We start from the raw sequence: 21,711 nt of genomic DNA, 5'->3' as shown, positions 1-21,711 counted from the left end.
ATGGCGCTACATCATGTGTCACATAGGCTAGTAACACATTCTGGCCCACGACAATGTATACAAATTTTCCAGCTGGCTTTCAGATACATTTTTTATTTTATTTTTCTCTGCAGGATAAGGTTTTGGCAGCCACTGTTTTTATCTTATAGTTAATTTTTAGTTTAGTTTTAGTCCATATCTCTTCCAGTCTCAACTAAAAAATGCTAAATTCCCGAGGGCACACAGGGGCTCAGTAACATTATTAATTGATGTAACGATTATAAAACGACAATAGAGAATCCTTGAGGATGAGAGTATGACATTTCAGTAAATCCGATGACTCATGGCACGACACGGTTTTTGCAGTGTTACTATATTATTATCATAATTAAACTTGACTTTATTTTCATTTATTTTCATATAGCAACAAACATATACCAATGAGTCTATCTGGGGACACCAAAGGATTCGACGTGTTATTCATCAATCCTTACAGACTTCACATAATCGAGACGTAACATGACAGGTAATTTTGATATACATTGAGGAAATGTAAATACTGTCAATTGTCAATTGATTGAGGAGCTTTGTGACAATTTACTGATTTTCTCTTTGCCTTTATTTTAGCCCATATAGAATAATGTGCAATTATTGTCTGTGTCTCACATTGTTACTGTTTTTCTATATATTAGCGTTTTAACTGTAATTTTAACCTATATACTTTGTGTTTGCTATTGCAATAATACAAAAATGCGCTAAATCACTGTGAATGGTTAAAAGGTAGACATGTAAAACTCAAAGGATAGGCTCCTGGTTCCGCATCCCTTATTTGCCCCATGTCACGTGATTCATTAAATAATTGATGAAGAAGTTGCAGAGCATGGGGAAAGGGAGCCAATTCGTCAAGACTGGCTTTCTGCCGAGCTAACTTGTTAGTTTATAAGAAAATTCTCTGGAGCTTGTCCCTCGCAAGAATATCCTCATTGCTGAACAGTCAAGAGGGAGAAGGTTAGGAGCAGGCGCACATCATATTAAACACGACACATTGTGAGTAAGCCTATATTAGAACATTTAGATATGTATTGCTGTTGAAAACGATTGCCTGACATATTAAACATTTTAAAATATGGCCTGTCTTGAGATTAACATGTTTCCACTTCTGCACACTATTTTAATTCATTAGGTAATGTGCATAACATTGTATGAAAATAAAATGTATAATTATATATTATAATAATTATATGATTATATATTATAATGTTTTCGTCTTTAAAGACAAGAAGAATTTGAGTTTATTATAGACTCCAATGTTTGCGAAAACGATGTGTGTCTAGATTTTGTTACAGGCTTTGGAATGTACTTTCACCTGTTTTATAAGTCCAGTATAAAGGTTACAAACTACGCCTAAATATTTTGCCTCTGTAAGTAATACATCTCGATAATTTATTGCCACGAAACGGTCTTTACATTAAACTGCATCAGCATCATTGTAACGTCATAGGCTTAAGGACTGGTAATATTAATAAAAAGGTTAAGGCATATCTGTAAATGCCTAGACTGGTTCGTTTGGGAGTGGTGACTATTGCACTGTCTATGACGAATCCACTATTGTACGAACACAAAAGCAAAGTAATGGAACACTACAGATCAACTTGAGAGATCAAAGGCCCTCGGACCTTTAGGGAATTGATCGCAGGACCATCCCGAGACAGCGGCACTCTCTCATCTTCAACATCACTAATTACAATATCATGCACGAATAATTCTAAACAGATGTCGCATTTACTACCATTTTATGGTAAATATTTTACCTGACATACTGGAGAACATTTTGTTTTCGTCTTCTGCACTGAAGCATTAGTTTTAATAATGGTTCACACATTTGAAAATGAATTTGGTAGCAAATTTAGCAAATCCTATTTTTAGAAACAGTACTGGTGACCATTCTGTTATCACCATATTTAAAGGCCCACTCATATGCGATCAAGAAAATGTGCATTAAAACAATAGCATGTGAATAAACACAATTTAGTTCGAAAATATATGTTATAATGCACTACTAGATTAATTATAATCGGCTCACAAAAAACTTGCCTCTTCAATAAAAGTCCTAAACGTTTGCTTATCCCACTGACCTACAAGTAACATTATCAGTTTATTTAATTGAAAATAGCACATTTCTTCATTCTTGGTTTGTGTTGACTGTGGTAAACGCTCTTGATGGTTTAGTATGTGGGCCAGTCAATACTGCTTCGGAGCAACATCCTGATCTTGCTTAATTTTTGTTTTGCAGTTCAATTTATATCGATTGCTAACTCTATGCGACATCCTTCTCTGCCTCCATCAGCTTTCACACTCAAGAGATCTGCAAACCTCTCAGAAGAGAAACTTTACCTTTCAGTATTTTGATACGTGAGAAAAAATAAAAGGTATGTAAATGATCTATTATTACGTATATGTTTTTTGTTCGGTTATGGCGTTTTTTTTCTAAAATGTGTTTGATTAAATGTATTGGGTCTGATAATTATAATTGTATCCACCGGTGTTTTGATGAAATTGCCTATACATTTGGGACACGGGAACCACTTATTATGCACGTCTATTCTGTTTTATCGTCATATCATGTTGAGCAAAATCTGTAAAATAATTAACATTCAAATACACTTAACTGGACTTCAGATTAAAGCGGAATACAATGACCATAGGCTATGACAGTTTTACACGCCAGGTTTATTTCATTATTTTTTTCTGTTTGAGTGAATTACAGTTAGCCACTTATTCTGTACAATAACGTAAAATATTACCAAATGTCCTCTTAACTTGTGACGTATTTTGACGTGTTTAAAACATGTACAGCTCTCTGTGTGGACGAAGCAAGCTGCTGTGGAGTAAGATCACAGTTTGTGAATGGCGAAGGATCTGTCTGTGTGATTAATCACCCCAGTATTTCGTCCTAGGTTCAAGACGAGTTCACAGGGCTTTGTGCCTTTTTCTGTATCCACAGCACAATCGCTTTCCCGTTGTTTTTTCTTTTTTACATGAAGCCTCTGTCTATTTACATTTCGGTGTTTTTTATTATCCCATCAGCTGTTCATATTATTCTGATTTTCAGAAAAATAAAAAAATATAATCGTTATAACAGCATTATAATTTTACACCGTATTTATGGTTAAGGATTTTCGACTCATTCTGCTATGGACATAAAAAGATTAAGCAGTGACAGGCTCGAACACAACGAAAAAAAACAACTGCACTTTATTATTTTCATTTACATGCAGAATTGTTCTTAAACATATAAATAACTGCACAGTTGTTTATTTTTTGTTTAGCCCAGTTAAACATAGACACTCAAATAGAGTGTTAAAAAAATAAAAGCATAGCCTAATTCTGAGCGAACTGGCTACACCTAAATCTAACATTTAGGTGTTGTCCTGAGATTTTAATCTTACATCAAACACAAGCGTTAAATCTTTTCACATGTATATTATTCGTGGAGATTATATAGTCAAAGCATCCGCTAACACTACACAATAAGGTTGTATTTGTTATCATCAGTAAATGCATTCTATAGTTTATTAAAAAAAATATATTGCTCATTGTTAGTCATGTTATCTAATGCATTTACTATTGTTAACAAATACAACCTTATTGTAAGATCTTACTAATACCATCTTTTAAAATGCACTGTTCACGGCAGTATTTAAGGAATTTAGTTTCATTCATTTAGTTCAGAGATGACTACTAATAATTTATTTGCAATGCATAAATAGGCGCATTTATTTGAGCATTTTATGACTAACGTATCGTGTAGCCGATATTTGTCAATAGCACATTAATTGAGATTTTATCATTTCCGAGTCCTCCACAATAAAGATTCAGCTATTTTTCTATTACAGCTGCGTAGATGGATTCATATCATGTTCCCTGACTCACAGTGTTGTTCTGACCCTGCAGGTCATCTTCCAGCGGGCCTCCGGAACCATACAGTCACATGACACGAGACGCTATAGTTTAGCTAAACCCCCATCCAAGACCCATTAAATTTGTCCTCAAAATGCGAACAACAACGTCTGTCCAGACCGCTACGGAATGCATCTGACACAGCACAAATATATGAGACAGTGCCATGGCCAACGTGCTCTGTGCTGCCCTGTAGCAATGGAATACAAAAGGAGATCATCATGAGGGTGTCATAAAACAAACAATAAGGACTGTGCACAGGACAAACGTGCTGTTAAACTATTAAAGTTTCACACCATCCTCAATCAAGCTCGTACCAACTCGTCAATTTTCCTCCCTGCCAACTAATGGAGATGTAATTGTAAGAATCAACAAGTCTGTTTGTATTGCCAACCCCGTCTTTCCTTGGATGACAGAATTCGAGCAAAACCCCACGAAGAAGAATCACAGCGCCGTGTCAGTTGATGGTGAGTAAATAGGCCTGCAGCTGTCATATGGCAACCCAAAATAAACAATTATTTACTACTAACGCACATAATATTGCTATGCCATAATTCATATATTTCACGAGCAATAATATGTGAAACCCGTTTACGCAGTTTAATTTAAAGATGCCATGTGTTCATTTAATACAATTGAGTAATCGCTTTAAAACTCGTATCCTTTTATAGAATGCATGAGCGACAAGAAAACCCCGCTGGGAATCATTGCCTCAAAAAGAGCACGTACTGCTTATACAAGTGGCCAGCTAGCAGAGCACGAGGAGCTCCACTTCAGACGCTTTTTTTTGTGCAGGCGGTGTGAGGAAATGGCCAGTTTACTCGAACATAATAAGAAGTACATAAAAACTGAATTGAAACATAAAAAGACTGAAGGTTCAGAAGGATGCATTAGCTGGACCATGTAAAGAACGACCCACCACCATGCAGCAATTATGATCAGTTATTTGAAACCAGTGGCCGAAACCTTAATGGATAGAGGGACTTCTCTTCCAACGTGTTGCTTCTCTTTTATATATACTCGTGCATCTTGCTATTTGTGAAAGATAAAACTTCCTTTGACCAAGAGTGTATTTAATATGAGTGGAAGTACAGGGATTCATGGCATTCACTGTCCCTCCTTAAATGTACGGGTGGAGATGGTTATGAAGCAAGCGTTGTCTATCTTCTTGACAACCACATCTCTAAAAAAATTCAAGGTTTACCTTTCTGCGCCTTACAATAACATAGCTTCCCCCCGTCCCAAATGACTAAATGCACGTAATTCTCACAAAAGTTACGTTTATGGAAATTAAATGCAAGCTCAATTTTAGTTTATTGTATTTAGGTCTATCAATTTGATGTTTTCGTTCGTGAGATTTAGGATTTTAGCTGCCTTAATACATTCAACGTAGCCTCAAGATTATATCTAATCTGGGACCATTTATAATTTATGACCTTCCATGTCCCAGGGGAATCAAAATGTCTGTAGCCTGTAACACATGCAGTGCTAATATAAATAAAATTGAATTGTCTAAAAATAATCCAATTATAATATTATACAATTAACGTTGGTATTTAGAAAATGTACATTCATTTGGAAAAAATATTCCTAAACACTTTAGATTTATTTTAAGTTAAAAAGTAGGTTGGTGTTGGTCCACTACTGCAACCAACCGGCTACCTGGAGAAAAGCTGCACTGTTTCCAAGTCAGTGATATACGTTTCCAGCACGTGATCATTTTTGTTGCGGCCCTGGGCGGCACAAATACAATTTTAAATTCGTTTTAAAAAAATCTGTTCTCACTTAATTCACATTCACCCAGCTACAGTAACACATCTAGAGTTCATCAGATTGATGGGTGGATTCGATTGATGTGTTTGTCATGTAAATGCGAATCGTTTGATGGACACCTGCAACGCCCAGAGTACTACCACAGGTCGCACACTATTGGTACAAAATTAGTCACATGACCTGTCACTTATCCGATATGAGCTCGGATAGAACTTTGTGTGGTTTGACATACTGCTTAGAGGTTGTAGGGGCACCGGGACCACACATCAGCTCATATTGACCTCGCTTAATCAATTTTGCTTGGTCAGTCAACAATGAATTCCTACTTAGATTATACGATTTATAACCGTGGCGGGAACACTTACAGTTCGAAAGTTGGGTGTTTTCCTATGGAGCAAGAATACTTGCCAAGTGCTTGTACAAGTACAAATAATTACATTCCCGAGGGACGTACAGTCGGAGGCAACACATTTTCAACGGCACAGCTCGAAACTCACGGCACAACTTACGCACAACTTCAGCCGCAGCCATACCACATCAACATGGACATGGGCAAAACTGGACACACCAATTTTTGCAAGCAAACCCGACCACACTCGGACTACGGGCACCAACACATTCTCACTGAAGCAGATGACCACATGCGTCTGCAGTCCCCTGCGTTTTCTGTCGTTAACATGGGATCCAACATTGGAACATACAGTGAATCAAACTGCAGGCCAGGCTCGGTCTCTGCAAGCCATTATCAGCCCTATCCCTATGGAGAACATGAATCACAGGGCTACGGTCCGTTTAACAAGTACCAAGTCTCCACTGAGAGTGACAGCGAACCCAAGACTAATATCAAGCAAGCGCCAACGTTCGACTGGATGAAAGTCAAAAGGAACCCTCCGAAAACAGGCGAGTTGGGGTTTATGCAAGTATAATGGCTACTGTAGATATTAATGTAATATTGGGTCAAGCATAGTTCAATGCGCAATGACTGTATGCTTGAAATTCTCTCTTGCACTCATCCTCAGTTTGTCTCTCTTTCAGTTAAAGTCACCGAATACGGGATCCACGGTCAGCAGAATATAATCCGCACCAATTTTACTACCAAACAGCTCACCGAACTTGAGAAGGAGTTCCACTTCAACAAGTACCTCACCAGGGCGCGCAGAGTCGAAGTGGCCGCCACCCTTGAACTAAACGAAACGCAGGTTAAAATCTGGTTTCAGAACCGCAGAATGAAGCAGAAGAAGCGGGAGAAAGAAGGAACAGCACCGCTCGCGAAACGCGCGACCATTTTCTCTGCTGGCGAAAGCGCAGACAACTCAAACTCCTCTTCCCCTGGCGCCTCGCCTTCTTCAGACTCTTGCGCTGCTGTTTGACTTGCCTGTGTGACAAACGAACTCATAAGATGTTTCATCATCGTGCTGTGGAGCTACTTAACTTATTCTGCTGTCCTAGACAAAGCATTAAATATAAGCTAATGTGTGCATGTTTGTTTTGTTATATAAAAAACATAAATTCTGCTGCGTTTGAACTCGTACAGGAATCATGGTTCAAATGTATAAACATACATTATGCTTAATAGTTCTATGCAAGACGTTTTATGTTTTTTTTTCTGTCATCATGTCGATGTCTTATTTTGCACTAAAGATTCGTACCTCTGTTGAAAGAGTGGAGATAAAAATGAATGGCATGTATTTGAGAACAATCTGGCCTGTGAAGTTCTTCTAATAAGTAAATATTTTATTTTTATGAAATAAGATTGCGATTTCAAGAGAAGGGAATGTGTCAATTTATTGATTTTCTTTTAATTAAAAGGCTCTTAATGATATTTGCGAGATGTGTGTCTTTTGTCATAGGATGTCACAATACAATGGAGCTAATTTAAATCAGTGTTGCTCTAGTCTGTATAGTTTGACAAGAGGAATGTTGCATTACACACCAGGTGGCTTCCTATGACCTTTTCACCCTTTGTGCCTCCAGGCTCTCTAAACATGTAAACACTCCTTGGTGCTCAGTAATACACTTACAGATTATATTTGAGGTATCGTTAACTTGGCACAACACAATAATATTACAAATAATGAAACCATAAGATAACCTGGTAAGCTCCTTTCCACTAAGTCACCATTTCACTTATTTTATACATTTTTAGAGTAGAAGCTATTAAGATTCAAACACTTTCTTTGTACTTTTTTAAGTAGATAACACATTTCTGCTCTTTATTTAAAACAAACGCTTTTCCAATGGTGCTCATTTGTTCATAAATTTACTCCTGTAAATCAGTGTCATATACTGTTGGAGGTCCGCTGTTATAGAGATAGTTAAACAATAGATACCATCTCCATTAGCCTCAATTCTTCTACAAAGTTTACAAGGACTTGAAAACCCTGTTTCATTCCCAATCATCTGATGGACTGCTCCAATATTTACTCAGGGTGTTGGGTTTGCACAGATCTTGCCCCAGCAGCCATGCACTGTCAGCACCCTCTCCGCTGACCAGGTTCACTTAGAGTTCAGGCCTAAATTAATTCACAAAAGCCATGGGTCTGTCCAGTAGAAGATGAGCAGGGTGGCTTCCCAAAGGCCAACCAAAAGTGTTATCTCTTTCCAAAATTAATTATCGGTTTTGAACTGAAATCAACTAAAATATATTTATAAAATAAGTGATAAATTAATTAATAACAACTAGTATTGTTATTAAAAAAGTTGAACTGTAATTGAGATTTGGATATTGGTTACATTGGATACATTTTTTCTGCATTTTTGTATGAGTACAAAATAATACAAATCAAATAATCATTTTATCAAAAAAGCTTGCATTTTGTGAGGTATTTTGTATGTCCAATAGCACACTTAAAAATTCTGGGTTGTTTCAATCTATGGTGGGCTAACATATGGAGAAACCCAATCGTTGGTTTAAATTAACCTAGAAAATGTGAAACATTTGTCCATATTTTACTCAACCATGGGTTGAAACAATTTAACATTTCGGTAAATCTGGTAAATCTGCCAAACCAATGTCAATCTGATTCAAACTGGCAGTAAGGACATGATGGCCAGTAAAATCATCAGTAACACCTTAAATAAACAATAATTCTACAGCATTTATTGATCTTAATATATGTTAATAATGCAACATTTACTTTTTTTTACAATGAAAGTTATGTTAACATAAGTGAATGCACAATGAACTAACACAAAAAATTGTATTGGCATTAACTAACATTAACAAAGATGCTCAAAAACTATTGTTGGGTACCACATTTATGTTAACAAATACTACCTTACCGTAACCTTTGTTTTGTCCTATTTATGATAATGAATTAATATGCCATTATGGGATCTCAAGGAAGAAAAACTGATTGGAAAAAAATATCCATACAATCAAATTTGTGGGTCAGAAGGAAAAGAGCTACAATGTAATGTTTTTACAATGTAATAGAATGTTCATTAGAAACATGCTGTTTGTCGCAGGCCCTTTTGAGTTGTGTACCTTTGGGTTCCTACTGGGTCTCCCATCTGTGGGCATCAGTGGACCAGCCACAGTGCTACAGAGACAGATGTTCAGCTAGCCTGGAGGAGGAGGGGGCTGTTTTTCACCAGGTTGTCAGCTTGCATAAAAGCCTTCACTGCAGAATGTGGGGCAAGAAGAGCAGACCAGATACTGGAGAGTTAGGGGAAGACAAAAATAGCATCTTTAAACAATGATCTAGGTAAGAAGTGGCTATATCACGAAAGACAGAAAGATATAAATGTGTGTCTGGAAGGCGTGCAGCAGTCAGCGACACTCATTTAAAGCTAATTTGGTGAATAGTGTAGTGGCCTTTTAAAATTAGCATAAGGCAAACATTATACATACTAATAAATTATATAACAATACTGAATAACATTGTTTGTTAATGTGATTTCAAAACGATAAAATCCCATAAATTCTATCCTGGATTTGACTAGCAACTGAAACTTACATGTATGAATATTTAGGATCTGGTATTTTATTTATTCCATCTAACTTAACAAGGAGAATCTATCAGCCCTCTAAAAACAAGTCCGGGGCAAACGAAAGGGAAATTTTGCGTTAAATATTCAACGCCTTGAATAAAATCATATTGACAGGTACACCGCCTTTGCTGTCAGGTCACTTTTAAGGTGATGTTGAGGAGATCTAAAGCATGCAGTGTTTATGCTCTCCCTGCTGGGTGTGCTTGTCAGAGGGTCTTTTACAAATCAAATGCCTGGCTTGACTTCCTGAGTCTTGTTCAAGTCCCTCTGAAGCATGTCACTCCGCTGGGATGCGTGACCTCAAAGAGATAAAAAGAATACTGTATACACTATTCATGGGGTCAGAGGGTCATTATATGTGTCTTGCCTTTCACAGACATACAGTCAACAGCAAAGACAGTGGCCACATGCGCCCTCCTCCTTTCGGTGCAAACAGGAAGAACAGGAAGATTTCCTCTTTCGCTCTTCACATACTGACCCACACAACCATCCCCCTCTGACTCAACTGTATCTATGTCCTCACGAGGCAATTCAATCAGCGCAATACTTTATAAGCAAAGTAACTAAGAGGAACAAGGTTCCTGGTTTTGCCTCCAAGACCCCGCACAAGGGTTGGGATATTGCCAATTCGCAGCTAACAGATATTGGCCTAGCACAGTGTAAAACACTTTTATACTGACTGTGTAAAGTGAAGTTATCACTTTTGCTCAGAAAGGGTTTGCCAGTTGCTTATGGAAAATAAACATTACAGACGCCATATTTGAATTGAGGAATTTCCTGCATGTGCTCTTTGGATTTTCAAGCCTGGCAAAGTGTGGTGCTCCGTCAGTCACATGAGTTCGAGAGACAAGTCGTGTGCGCCAGAGGGAGACAAATGAAAGCTGACAGATCATTTTATCAGTGACAGTTCGTTGATCTCACGGACTCCCTCCCTGGTCTCTTTTAGAAGGCGGTGAAGGCTGAATATTAGTGGATCCTGACACAACACACCGCCCCAGCTCTGAATCCCAAAGGCTTTATATTCTAACCAGCAGAATATGAGGTACGACCCAATGAAGTCTGCGAAAGCAAAGGAGTGTGAGATTTTAATAATTATATTATTTTATGCATATGTACGTTATGTATATTCTTTTACACACATCAGTTGCATAGAAGCTTACAGCATATGCAATAAGTAAAAACAGATACAAACTAATAAAGTGATTTAACAAAAGCCTTTTTCATTTATGGCATCATGGATATCACATGAATATTTATTTTACATATTCATATCTCTTGTACATATCTGCACCAATCACTACCCTCTGTACAGTTGTAAAGTTGTACATAGCATCTGTAAATACACATGCAGAAATTAAGGGACCACTCCAAATGTTTATGTAATCAGCATTAGATGTATTGTGGCCATTTCACTTCAGTTTTTGTTGAATTTCAACAAAATGAAACATAAGGAGTGACATAAAATACTCCAACAGCAATGTTGGGAACATGAAAACTGTGATAAAGGTTATTGTATAAAATATGTATTTTTTTAACTTTTCATAAATACACGTACAAATGTTACTGTTATTGCTTAAAGTGAATATGAACTTGTTTTATTTGCAGTATTTGAAGTCTGACGTTCTCGTTCTCATATTTCTGCAAATAAAAACAGTATTTTTATTTGAAATTTGGAAGAAATATTGTCAGTGGTTCATAGAATAAAACAAAAATGATCATTATACCCAAACACGTACCTGTAAAAAGTACATTTAGACTGAAAACTGAAAATAACTTTGCAAGGGTCTCTTTTTTCCAGGGTTGTATGTGCATTTTGTACATATTTTGTCTCTAATAGTTTTTGTATTCAGTCCTTAATTTTTTTTGTCTTTGAATACTAAAAAATATCCTTGTGTGTTCAAGCACACTTGGCAACAAAGCTTTTTCTGAATATGTAAATATAAATAACTGTGCATGCACGACATACAAATTGGCTTTTTCTGCCATTATCTTTTTTTTTACAAAAAAGTGATTCCAGGCTATTTTGATGTTAGGAAAGCTTGCATTCAGGAACCAAAAATGTTGTAGAAAAACTAACATTCCTTTAAATTCACATGATCAATATGTGGGTGACAACATACATTGACAATTCCCCCTTTGCAAATATTTACCACACAGTTCCTTAAGCATCCACACAAACAGTGCTGCTTGTAAAGTGTCTCTTGCATGTGTGCGGAGGTTAATTAGCAGCAAGTAGCTGATCTGAGTTCACGTGGTCAAATCAGAAACAGAAATGAGCCAGAGGCTTTGGAAAGGCCAAAGTGTTTTAGACCATTTAACAGGAAAAGCATTATAAACTGGTTGATAGTAATTGAATCTCATAATGGAATACGCTAAACTCCAAAACTGTTTCAGTGCCTTTACATTGACCCCTGGTCTCTCTCGGGGTGTGTGACCATGTTGGAGTGTGATTTCTGTCAGGTTGGGGCGGGCGGGCGGGCTCTCAGATGACAGAGTTCTGCCCCTCCCCCAAGTGAAACGCAAATGAAAAGGAATGCAGAGATAAAAAGCCAGTGTTCACAGATAAGGGGACAGAAGAAAGGAGCTGGCGAATGCTAAAGGAGCTCTCTTGGGGAGATGAGAGGTGCTGATGGCAGTGTTGGTGGTAGGAGATCATAGCAGGTTCCTCTCATCAGCCCGGGTCGGTGTTTGATACTGGGTCTTTGTCGCCCTTTCAACTGTGCATTGTTGGGAGGTGTAATCCCGGGCGGATTACAAAGGCAAGATCCTTTCATATGGCTGTGCCCAGCAGGCAGGAGGCAGAGCTCATGCTGGAGTTGAGGGCCACGCTCATTCCTTCACAAGGGGCCAATAGCTGCAGGGACAGTGACGCAGGGGTCATTCGGTCATGTCCTCTCCTTGGAATTCTACTCCCCCTTTTCCATTCAGATGTTTTTCTTTCAAGATCTTCCTCCACCCTGTACCTGCGGAAAACACCTTACATCTAACCCACGCGCAGATAAATAACAGAACGCCTCTAACATTAAGTTACATGTTTCGCAATGTGTTGACTGTAGAGTATCACAGTAGCCTACATTGTCCTATCAGGCATGCCTGTAAAATAATACATTAATAATCTCTATTGCAATTGCTTGGCACTTTTCTGTCCCAGTGTTTGTTATTAAAATCTACATTTATTTAACATTTTGTTTTTGGTAGTTATTGGTCATAATAGACCTTTTAATTGATTTTTATTTATTTCTTAATGCTTATTCGTTTGTTGTCCCAATGACATGTTTTACCTATTGTCCAAGAATTAATATTAAACTGTAAATATCCGCAACATAAAACATAAATCACATTTAAAACTTTGAAAACCTATACACAAGCAAAAACATATTCCAGTAGGCCTATTTAAATATTTTGTTGATTTTTTTTGGTGTCATTTCCACCACATTGAACAATTTTATGCCTAATGTTTATGTTATCTATAAAGTTTACTCAGTCTGTAAAACAACATGAAAAACACACAAAAACAGACAAATAAAGAATATAAAACTAAATAAATAACAATTAAAGATTGAACATGCACAATAATGAACAAAAACTAAATGCTTATTTAAATAAATGTTGATTTTTATAACACAACATGGGAACTGTGAACAAAATACTAGAGGAAACAAGATAAAAATGTAGGTTTCAGTTGTCAAAACAACTGTAGAAAATTACAGTTCTCACATTAAAAAACAATGTTCTCTGTCCCCTGCTTTTCATACAGAGGCTGTCCAGGATGGGTATGTGCCTCAAAGCATTTTGAGTAAATAAATAAGGTGACCATGGCCCATCAACACAATTTTGTTTGCTGTTTACAGACTCTTGGGCTGTCACAGAGACTATAAGATTCACGACAATTATTTCAGTAATATCCATCAAATAATTAGAATGATTCCCTTATGAATAAATGAATGAATGGAAAAATGAACAAATAAATTTAATTTAAAAATTCCCCATAATAAAAACCATCATCCTTTGTCTTGGTAATATTCAAATAAATACTAATAGTGGTGCTTGCTAAGGTATCCTCTTAGCTACACCCTAGCAACCCCTAGAGCCCCACAGAAATGCACTATAATCACCCAGAACACTGTAGAAACTACATAGCAATACACTGGAAACCACTGACAAGATGACAACACCCTAGCATTGACTGTTCATCAATCACCACTTACAAAATAAACAATTGTTTTTATTATTTTAAACAAATTTATTACAATTTGTATTACCACAGTTTCATTAAAAATACTATAGGCCTATGGACGAACTATGTTTACTAGTAAAACCCTGTTTGTAAGGGCAAGCACCTTTTCTTCACAAAAAGTAAAAATCTAGTATTACACTCTACTGAATTTGGAGTCCAATGCATAGTTTATGTTGGCCATGTAGAATCTTCAAGGTAAAATATATCCTACCTAATGTGAACAGATTAGTGACAGCGCTTTACAATTTCATAATTAATCTGTATAATCAAAACAAACGGTTCTTGGTCTGATTAAATGTAGTTATTAATGTAATAACTTCAACAAAAGCAAATTAAGTCCCTGTGACTTAAACCTTCAGTCATTCACATCTATTGGATCAAAGGGCAGATTCACAATTCTGAAAACAATTGTGAAATGTTCTTGCGAAATGATACAAATGAATCACAGAGACCTCACAGCGAAGTGTAGCCTATGACAGTTTGGCTATGATAACCTAGCACTGGTTCATAACTGTACAACGTAAACAGCGTCGTGTAGCATCTCGGTAACATGTTGCAATGCTAAAGTGGAATCACGTGACTCGACGTATCACGGGCCTATCGCAACCTCATCTTCTTGAGCCTTTCCAAAGTGAAGAGAATGTTGTGGGTACTACTTACACATTAGACCGTTGATGCTGCAGTGATGTTATCGATAGTCATAAAAGAGAGTCTCCTTTGTCATTTGTTGCGATGTGATGTTTCAGTTTATGGAGTTTGGTCTGTTGCTAAAATCTTATAAGACGCCTAAAGGCATCAAAACAGATTCAACACGGTGTATTCAATAGTCCGTAATGTGGATGGCCTCAAAATATTAAAATAAAAAAGATTCACTTCAGACCGTTACATTGCAAGTCACATTATTGGATGCTGTTACTCGGCTACAGGCTTGTTTCATTTACATTGACATAACAATGTGCTTTGCACTTCCTTTTATGCCCTCCGTGAACTTCCTCGTGTCATCTCAACTGTTTTTCTTTCAGAACGCGAACTCGTTTTGTGGATGACAAGTGACAATCAGATTCATGCAGAATCATTTTTGAGTTTCAGTCGTTGACATCATTAGCCTATATTTCATTAACGTTAACATCTGTTGACGTGATGGGAACGGTAGTGGACGACTTCAGACAACTATTAAAAGGTATTTTCGTTTTTAAATTATTATCTGAAGTTAATTCTGATTTCTATGCTATAAAATAACATCAACTGTGGCTGTATATACCAGTTAATAATGTTAACTTAATAAAGTTTATTATAGTGCAAGTGTAGCAACCATGTTTTTTTGACAGATTCGACAATTTGCATTACCATGGTTTTACCATAAATACCATAGCTAAACTAGCGTAGTAAACTGTATTAAAACCACCGTTCATCGTTAACGGTGTGGTATATGAATCATTTTGTTAATTGAAAGAATATTTAATTATTTTATGTCTCAACATTTTGAGAACGTGTCAACTTATATTATAAAACCCTTACGAAAATTTACCATGGTTTTACTACAGTTAAAATTGAAAAACCATGGTTTTACTACAGTTAAAACAAAAAACCATGGTTACTGTAGTAAAACAATGGTTATCACAAAATAACCATGGTTTTGAAAACCATTTTTTGTAAAAACCATAGTAAACGATGGTTACTGTAATAAAACCATGGTTTTGTCCTAAGTAATCAATCCACCAAAAAACCATGGTTACTACACTTGTACCACAAAAAAAACATGGTTAATTTCGTATGGGAATGCTTAACAATAGATTTATGCACTACAATAAATGCTCCTGTATATAAAATCAACTGTAATATATACATTTTTACTGCTTAACCAGAGTTGCATTTGAAAATTTCACATTTGAGCTTGTGGTTTAAGTCTTAAATTAGCTTACACACTATACTGTAGACCACATTATGATTTCATGGGCTTCATTGTCTCTGTAATTATCCTGCTATGCTGTGATTACCTCAGAGAAAACATTTTGTACAAAATGGCCCTTTATGAATGATGCCAATCACAAGATTGGCATCTTTGCTCTAACACACAGACAGGATGACTATTGTCATCCACACATTCTGTTCTCTATGTAATTTGCATAAAGAAGCACTCTTTTTGTAATTATTTGCATATTTTAAAACACATGTGTTTCTTTGATAAAACAGTACAACATGGGATAATGGTCAATTTTGTTCTTATCACACCTGGAATACAAGAGAAAGTTTTAACAATTTAGCTTTTTGAGTTCTGGAACAATTAGGAGTTTTATTCATTATTATTGTTTGCTCGTTTTTTTAATGTTTGTATGATCCTTTAACCAAATTCTAACATCTGTTTTTTTAGACTGTGAACTGTTTGTCTTTGACATACTTCAGGACGAGGAACTCAGTACCGCTGCTCATGAAGCCAGGGAAATTCTCCTGCGAAACTTTTATGTCATCCAGAAAAGGTGAAAAGAATCGCAGTATGTTTAATACATGTGATCACACACTTGAAGTTGACACTAGGATCAAACATGATTGCATTAACCAATAAACAAAATGTAAATTTAGTTTAGAAGCAAATACATGAGGTTCTTTCTCCCAGTAATGATGAAAATAAAAATACAACAGTTAAACAGGCAGGAAGTGAATTGTTCTTCTATTGTTTTGTTTAGTTTAGTTTAGGAGAACAATTACAGCTATCTACCCACTAGAGTGGTTTTGTGGTCTGCTCTGCTAAAACAAGGTGTTTGCAAGGAGAGCATGCATGCTTTTTTCAGCACTGGGTCACATGAACGTTGATCTGCCATTGCAATATTTGCAAAGACTGCAGTGCACAGCTGCATGCACGTGATACAGATATCCAACCACTAGATCTACTAGATCTGACGGCTCTGCAAATCTTTAACAATTTATTGTACTGCATTCATTATGTATCTGAAACATTCGTTCACAAAGATGGAGGAACAATGTGTTTAAATGTGATATTAGGGATATTTAATGTCACTGTTTACTTAGCAGTATAGATATTTAAATTTTGTATCTATGTGGAACAATAAAACTCAGATGATTTTTAATCACATATCTGAATATAATTAGTATATGATATTAATTAAAAAATCTGAGCATTGCTAGGTTGTTACTGTAGTAGGTTTCTTTTCAGTTCTTAGAATTTTAAATAAAAAGCATGTTCTCAAAACGTTTTATTAATCCTCTCTTGCTTTGCAGACATCCACAAGAATTTCCCCACAGATGTAAGTTGTTCCATTTTTCCTATTAATTGCATCACTGTGTGCTATGCAGATAAGTGTCTCACCCACATTTCCGCTCTCGTTCTTTCTTTCCTGGAACAAAAGTTCTTTAGAAAACAGGCTGGTTTCACAAAAACGATTAGATTTTCCTCCCACGCCTGTTATTTATATATGTCATCTGTTTTAACAACATTTCTACTTATATGAAGATCTTTCTTTTTTGTTTATACCCCAGTTGAAACCAGTCAGGAGGATAGTTCAGATGACAACCGGAGCAACAGTCTGGGACGTTCTGCCCCCTCAGACGATGTGTCGGTGGCCTCTGACTACCAAGAAGAAGGCGCTCCAGAGTGTGAGTACCATGTGAATATAAGGAGTGTAGGATTTACAGGAAACTTTTCTAAAGCATTTTAGCACATCTGGAGTGCTATCTGTTATGAGGAATGTGATGGTTTCTATAGTAATGATGAAATACCCCAGTGGATGTGTTTGGTAACAGATCACCCTCTAGTGGATTCCCACAACCATGCTGCTGGCAGTGAGGAGTGTGTGAAGGGGAATGAGAGGGTGGTCTTTTACCTCCATGGAAAGGGGAGGAAGAGCTCCCTCCAGTGGCAGGAGAGCTGGATGTCAGAGCTTCAGAAGTGTTTTTTGGAGCTGGGTGTTGAGTTATGAGGGGTTTTCGGGGTTGTGGTATGTTTGCACTGTTTGCCTGTGTGTGTTAGAGTGTTGTTCATATATTTTATCCCTCTTGTTCTTCTGAAAAATATGTTTATTAGAGTTTGGACACCCCTGATCTGAAATTCAAAGTCTAAAAGGAGCGTGCAAAAGAGAGAGAGCGAGAGAAAATGAGAAACAGGATGTACAGCAGATTGAAAATGGCCAGTCTGAAATCGGTTTGTTGTGTTTGCATTCTGGTGTGCTGTGCTGATTGTTTTTTACGAACGTGGGCAGTTTGCGGTGGCTTCAGGCCAGATTTGTGACAGATCATCTGCCGTTTGTCCAGCTGCTCTTGCAACTCAACTCTCTACCTGAGGGTTATTTTATCAATCTTCTCTTTTTATCAGTCATCATACAACTGACAGTTTTATCAGAAGGATCAAAAGCCTGAAGCTTTGTAGAAAAAGTCAATTAATAAATGAATTACTTTCAATGCATTAGCACTGATCTCTTGTGATCAGCTCCAAGATGATACTGGTGATTCGTATTTTTAGTTCATAGGTCTTCTTTTAGCATTCACAATCATACAGAAAAATACTAAAAGGGGTTAAAAAATTGCTGCGTAATTAATAAAAAGTTGATGTGATGTAATGTTGAAAAAGTACATTTTTATTGTTTTTATTGCGAGTAAAACTTGTTCATTCACACAAAACCGCTTACCACCCTGGTAAAAATAAATCCTCCTTCGTCCCATTTATTTTATATGGTTGCAGTTTAAGAACAAAAGGGGTCAGACCCGTGTGTTCCTTTTGATTCGGGTCTTTGCTGGAAAAGGCATGTAAGTCAGAGAGGAGTAACTCGAAGAAGATTCGCATCATGTCGCCCTTTCAATAAAGATAATGACCATCAAGGGCAAGTGCAGTTCAGGGTTCACTTTTAGTTCACCGATCGGGAATCGCACATCAAACCCTATGTGAGGGCATTTGAAATTTCGACGGGAGACCATTTCAGAGCATATGAAATTAGAATGAGAAAAATGAATACGTTCATGAAGATTAAAGTCTCAATGTGCTCCATTTTCAGCGATTCAGAATTCAGATTTTCTCATTTGCTCTTTATTCAATGAAGACGCTGCGTGCTGGGAGCTTTTCAATGCTTTTTTTATCTCAAGTGAATGAAAAAACGCCAATGCATATGTAATATGAACGAGCTGGTGTCCTTGCATGCTGATATTTTCAAATTTACCCCATCGTACCAGAGGGTAAATATAGTTCAGTATAGGCATTCAATTCCTGCTCTGTTACTTGCACTGTGATGTCATATGCTTGCTTGTGTGAGGAAGGGAAATTGACTGTGTCTGCTCACTCTCTAACCTGTGTGGAGGACGGGGGAGCAGTTGACTCGTTGGTGGGAGGAGTCAGTGTTATTTCATTTAGCCAGGGCTGCCTCTTCGTCTCCAGAGGGAGGTTTGACATCAGATTTGTTATAGCTGACAGGAACAGATGGGCGCTCTATTGTCAGGGCCCCTGTCTGTATGGTAATGTGAACTGAGTTTCACCCGCAGACCGCACGGTTGACCCCACCGTGCCTGCAGCCTCGTCTGGATGACAGCAGCCCTGCAGCCGAAGATGGGAAGCTCAGGGCAGGAGGAGCTTCTCAGTGGGGTGGATATTTAGCCAGGTCAAGTTTAGGAAATGCAGAAAAAAAACATTCTCGTTGCTTTGAAGAGCAGTGCATGTTTATGCATGGGTCAATTACTACAAACATAATTGTCTAAAAATATCATTTTGCATTTTAGTGATTTACAGATTCAAACCAAAAGATCCACAAACAATTGCAGTAATAACAAATACAGCAGAAAAAATGTAGTTTGCTTCTGACCGTTTGTATGTTCAAGACGCTATATCAATGTATGGACTATCAAAGGCTGCACATGCTCCAGGCCCTTTGTGTTCAGTGACTTGATTTATGTCCAGAAACAAAAGCTCCTCTCGTTCCTGTTATCTTACCCCACCACGTCTCTGCAGGCAGGGCTGAAGAAGCCAATCACAGACAAGACAGGATTCTGAGTTAAGTTGCGCCTTTATCGCAAATTAGATCATCAAGATGTAAATTTGATTTTTTCAAGATCCTACAGGCTTTAAATGAATGGCTGAGTTGGTTAGGAAATTGATTTGTGTAATTAATCTCCAGACAGTCCAAAAAAAAAGCTTGCGTCAATGAAAAAGACATTTTAGCCTTGTTAAGCACCACTCACAAACTAAAGTGACCAGCCTAATATGCAAATCTATCGCGTCATGTACATCATCATAAGCACAATTACTGCCAGGGATTATTTCAACAGAGCTCCTGCAGTCTCATTTTGTTTAATTTGGTCCTTTTCGCATTTTTCTAGACCTGATGCTTGTATAAGAACACATAGAGGCATGCAGATGTACTGTAGAAGCATTGAATGCACCTTAATTGACCTCAGTGCTAGAGCTTGTGTCAGCTGGTACTCATCCATGTAGCCTCTCAACTAAACATAAGGTTGCAGCCCATTCCTGTGAGTGCCCACTTCTTTGAGTGTTTCTTCCTCCCTACAGTAAACTTTTGACCCCTGGGTCTTGTTCTGGTCACTTCGTGACCTGTCTGAACTCCGTCTAGGGCAAGAGTGTCTACATTTGTCGACCTATGTTGCCATAGCAACATCACAGTTCAAGTAAAGTTCCTTTGCGGGGACAGGATTATCATTTTCTAATAAAATAAAATATAAAAAATGAAAATAAATAAATAAATAAAATCGAATCCACCTGTCAATCTATCCACACATCCGTTCTGGTAATCATCCATTAACTTCCTCCAGCCACAATAAATATGGCTACATGCTTGTGTGCAGTTAATACGAGTAAAGTATTGAGGCATTGGCAGGCTTCACGGGTTATGTTAAATGATTTTGGCAAAGATGACACCATCTTTTCCTCTCATCCTCTGCAATGCCGTTTTCCCAGTCTCTGTTTCCCTCCGCATTAATTAATTGAAATAGACACATTATGAGACCCCAGCATCCTTAGTGCATCACTGCTTCAACCATAAGGGTTCAAAAGTTCACTTGAGTCTCTGAAGACAGTGATGCTGCTGCAGATGCTCAAATTTGCTCTCTCTCTCTCTCTCTCTCTCTCTCTCTCTCTCTCTCTCTCTCTCTCTCTCTCTCTCTCTCCCTCCTTCTCTGTTTGTAATTTCACTGCTTCACTCAAACACGCTCTCACTTTCCCTCCTGCCCAGTGAACTGACAATTCAGAAGAGATTTTCAGCCGTTAATGTCATATCGTTGTGCAGTGATGAGTCAACATCGCGTATGTCACAATATTCATCATTTATTTTTTGCTATGTTTTATGCATCTTGCATTGTTCATTTAAATATTTCTAGGTCTAGTAAAGTTACAGTGGGCGAGGAGAGGAAGTCTTTCATGACTTGCATTGTATGGCATGGACAGAATAGGAAGACACAACCTTGAGTGTCTAATCTTCTTTGCAGCTTGTCAGTATCGCAGACAAATGGCAAAACGATTCAATGCTGTGGGTTCAGCTAGAGGTTAGCCTTTCCAGGTACCTCTAGTTTTCTCTCTCTCTCTCTCTCTCTCTCTCTCTCTCGCTCTCTCTCCTCTCCCCCTTTACCCATCTTGCAAATGAGAATTTGATTTTTCTCTCCACTGGATTCCATTTCTGGAGATTGATGAAGTTTCGATGCAAGGCCCAGGTGGCCTGATGCTTTCATTGGGAAACAAATGAAAGTGTGTGTAGGTGTGTTAGTCGGTACACCCACAGAGAGGGAGTACTGTTCGGATGTCTGTTTTTAGTTTTAGCTAA

General features: G+C 37.5%; 2 protein-coding genes and 1 long non-coding RNA gene across 4 annotated transcripts in view; all 3 read left to right on the top strand.

Annotated features, from left to right (window-relative positions):
• The first annotated feature begins 325 nt into the window (after positions 1-325).
• On the top strand, positions 326-5,411 carry LOC130569493 (uncharacterized). Its single transcript, XR_008964851.1, has 3 exons — positions 326-505; positions 2,273-2,408; positions 3,934-5,411. It is a non-coding gene; the product is annotated as an uncharacterized LOC130569493 (long non-coding RNA).
• A 78-nt stretch (positions 5,412-5,489) lies between these two features.
• hoxb1b (homeobox B1b) lies at positions 5,490-7,517 on the top strand. Its single transcript, XM_057359169.1, has 2 exons — positions 5,490-6,612; positions 6,748-7,517. Exons 1-2 carry the CDS (start codon positions 6,027-6,029, stop codon positions 7,080-7,082), a joined length of 921 nt encoding a protein of 306 aa, XP_057215152.1. The 5' UTR covers positions 5,490-6,026; the 3' UTR covers positions 7,083-7,517.
• A 7,430-nt stretch (positions 7,518-14,947) lies between these two features.
• The window catches only part of skap1 (src kinase associated phosphoprotein 1), a 29,694-nt gene continuing 22,930 nt past the window's right edge, over positions 14,948-21,711 (top strand). For both annotated transcript variants that reach the window (XM_057358710.1, XM_057358709.1), the window contains exons 1-4: positions 14,948-15,122; positions 16,314-16,419; positions 17,180-17,205; positions 17,438-17,554. In XM_057358710.1, coding sequence (XP_057214693.1) covers positions 15,083-15,122; positions 16,314-16,419; positions 17,180-17,205; positions 17,438-17,554 — 289 coding nt within the window. In that variant the 5' untranslated portion in view covers positions 14,948-15,082. The remainder of the gene's footprint in view (positions 15,123-16,313; positions 16,420-17,179; positions 17,206-17,437; positions 17,555-21,711) is intronic.

This window comes from Triplophysa rosa, linkage group LG18 (assembly GCF_024868665.1).
Source record: "Triplophysa rosa linkage group LG18, Trosa_1v2, whole genome shotgun sequence".
NCBI classification, from domain to species: Eukaryota; Metazoa; Chordata; class Actinopteri; order Cypriniformes; family Nemacheilidae; genus Triplophysa; species Triplophysa rosa.
Note: the sequence above shows the minus strand (reverse complement) of the source record. Positions and strands in the feature narration are given on the sequence as shown.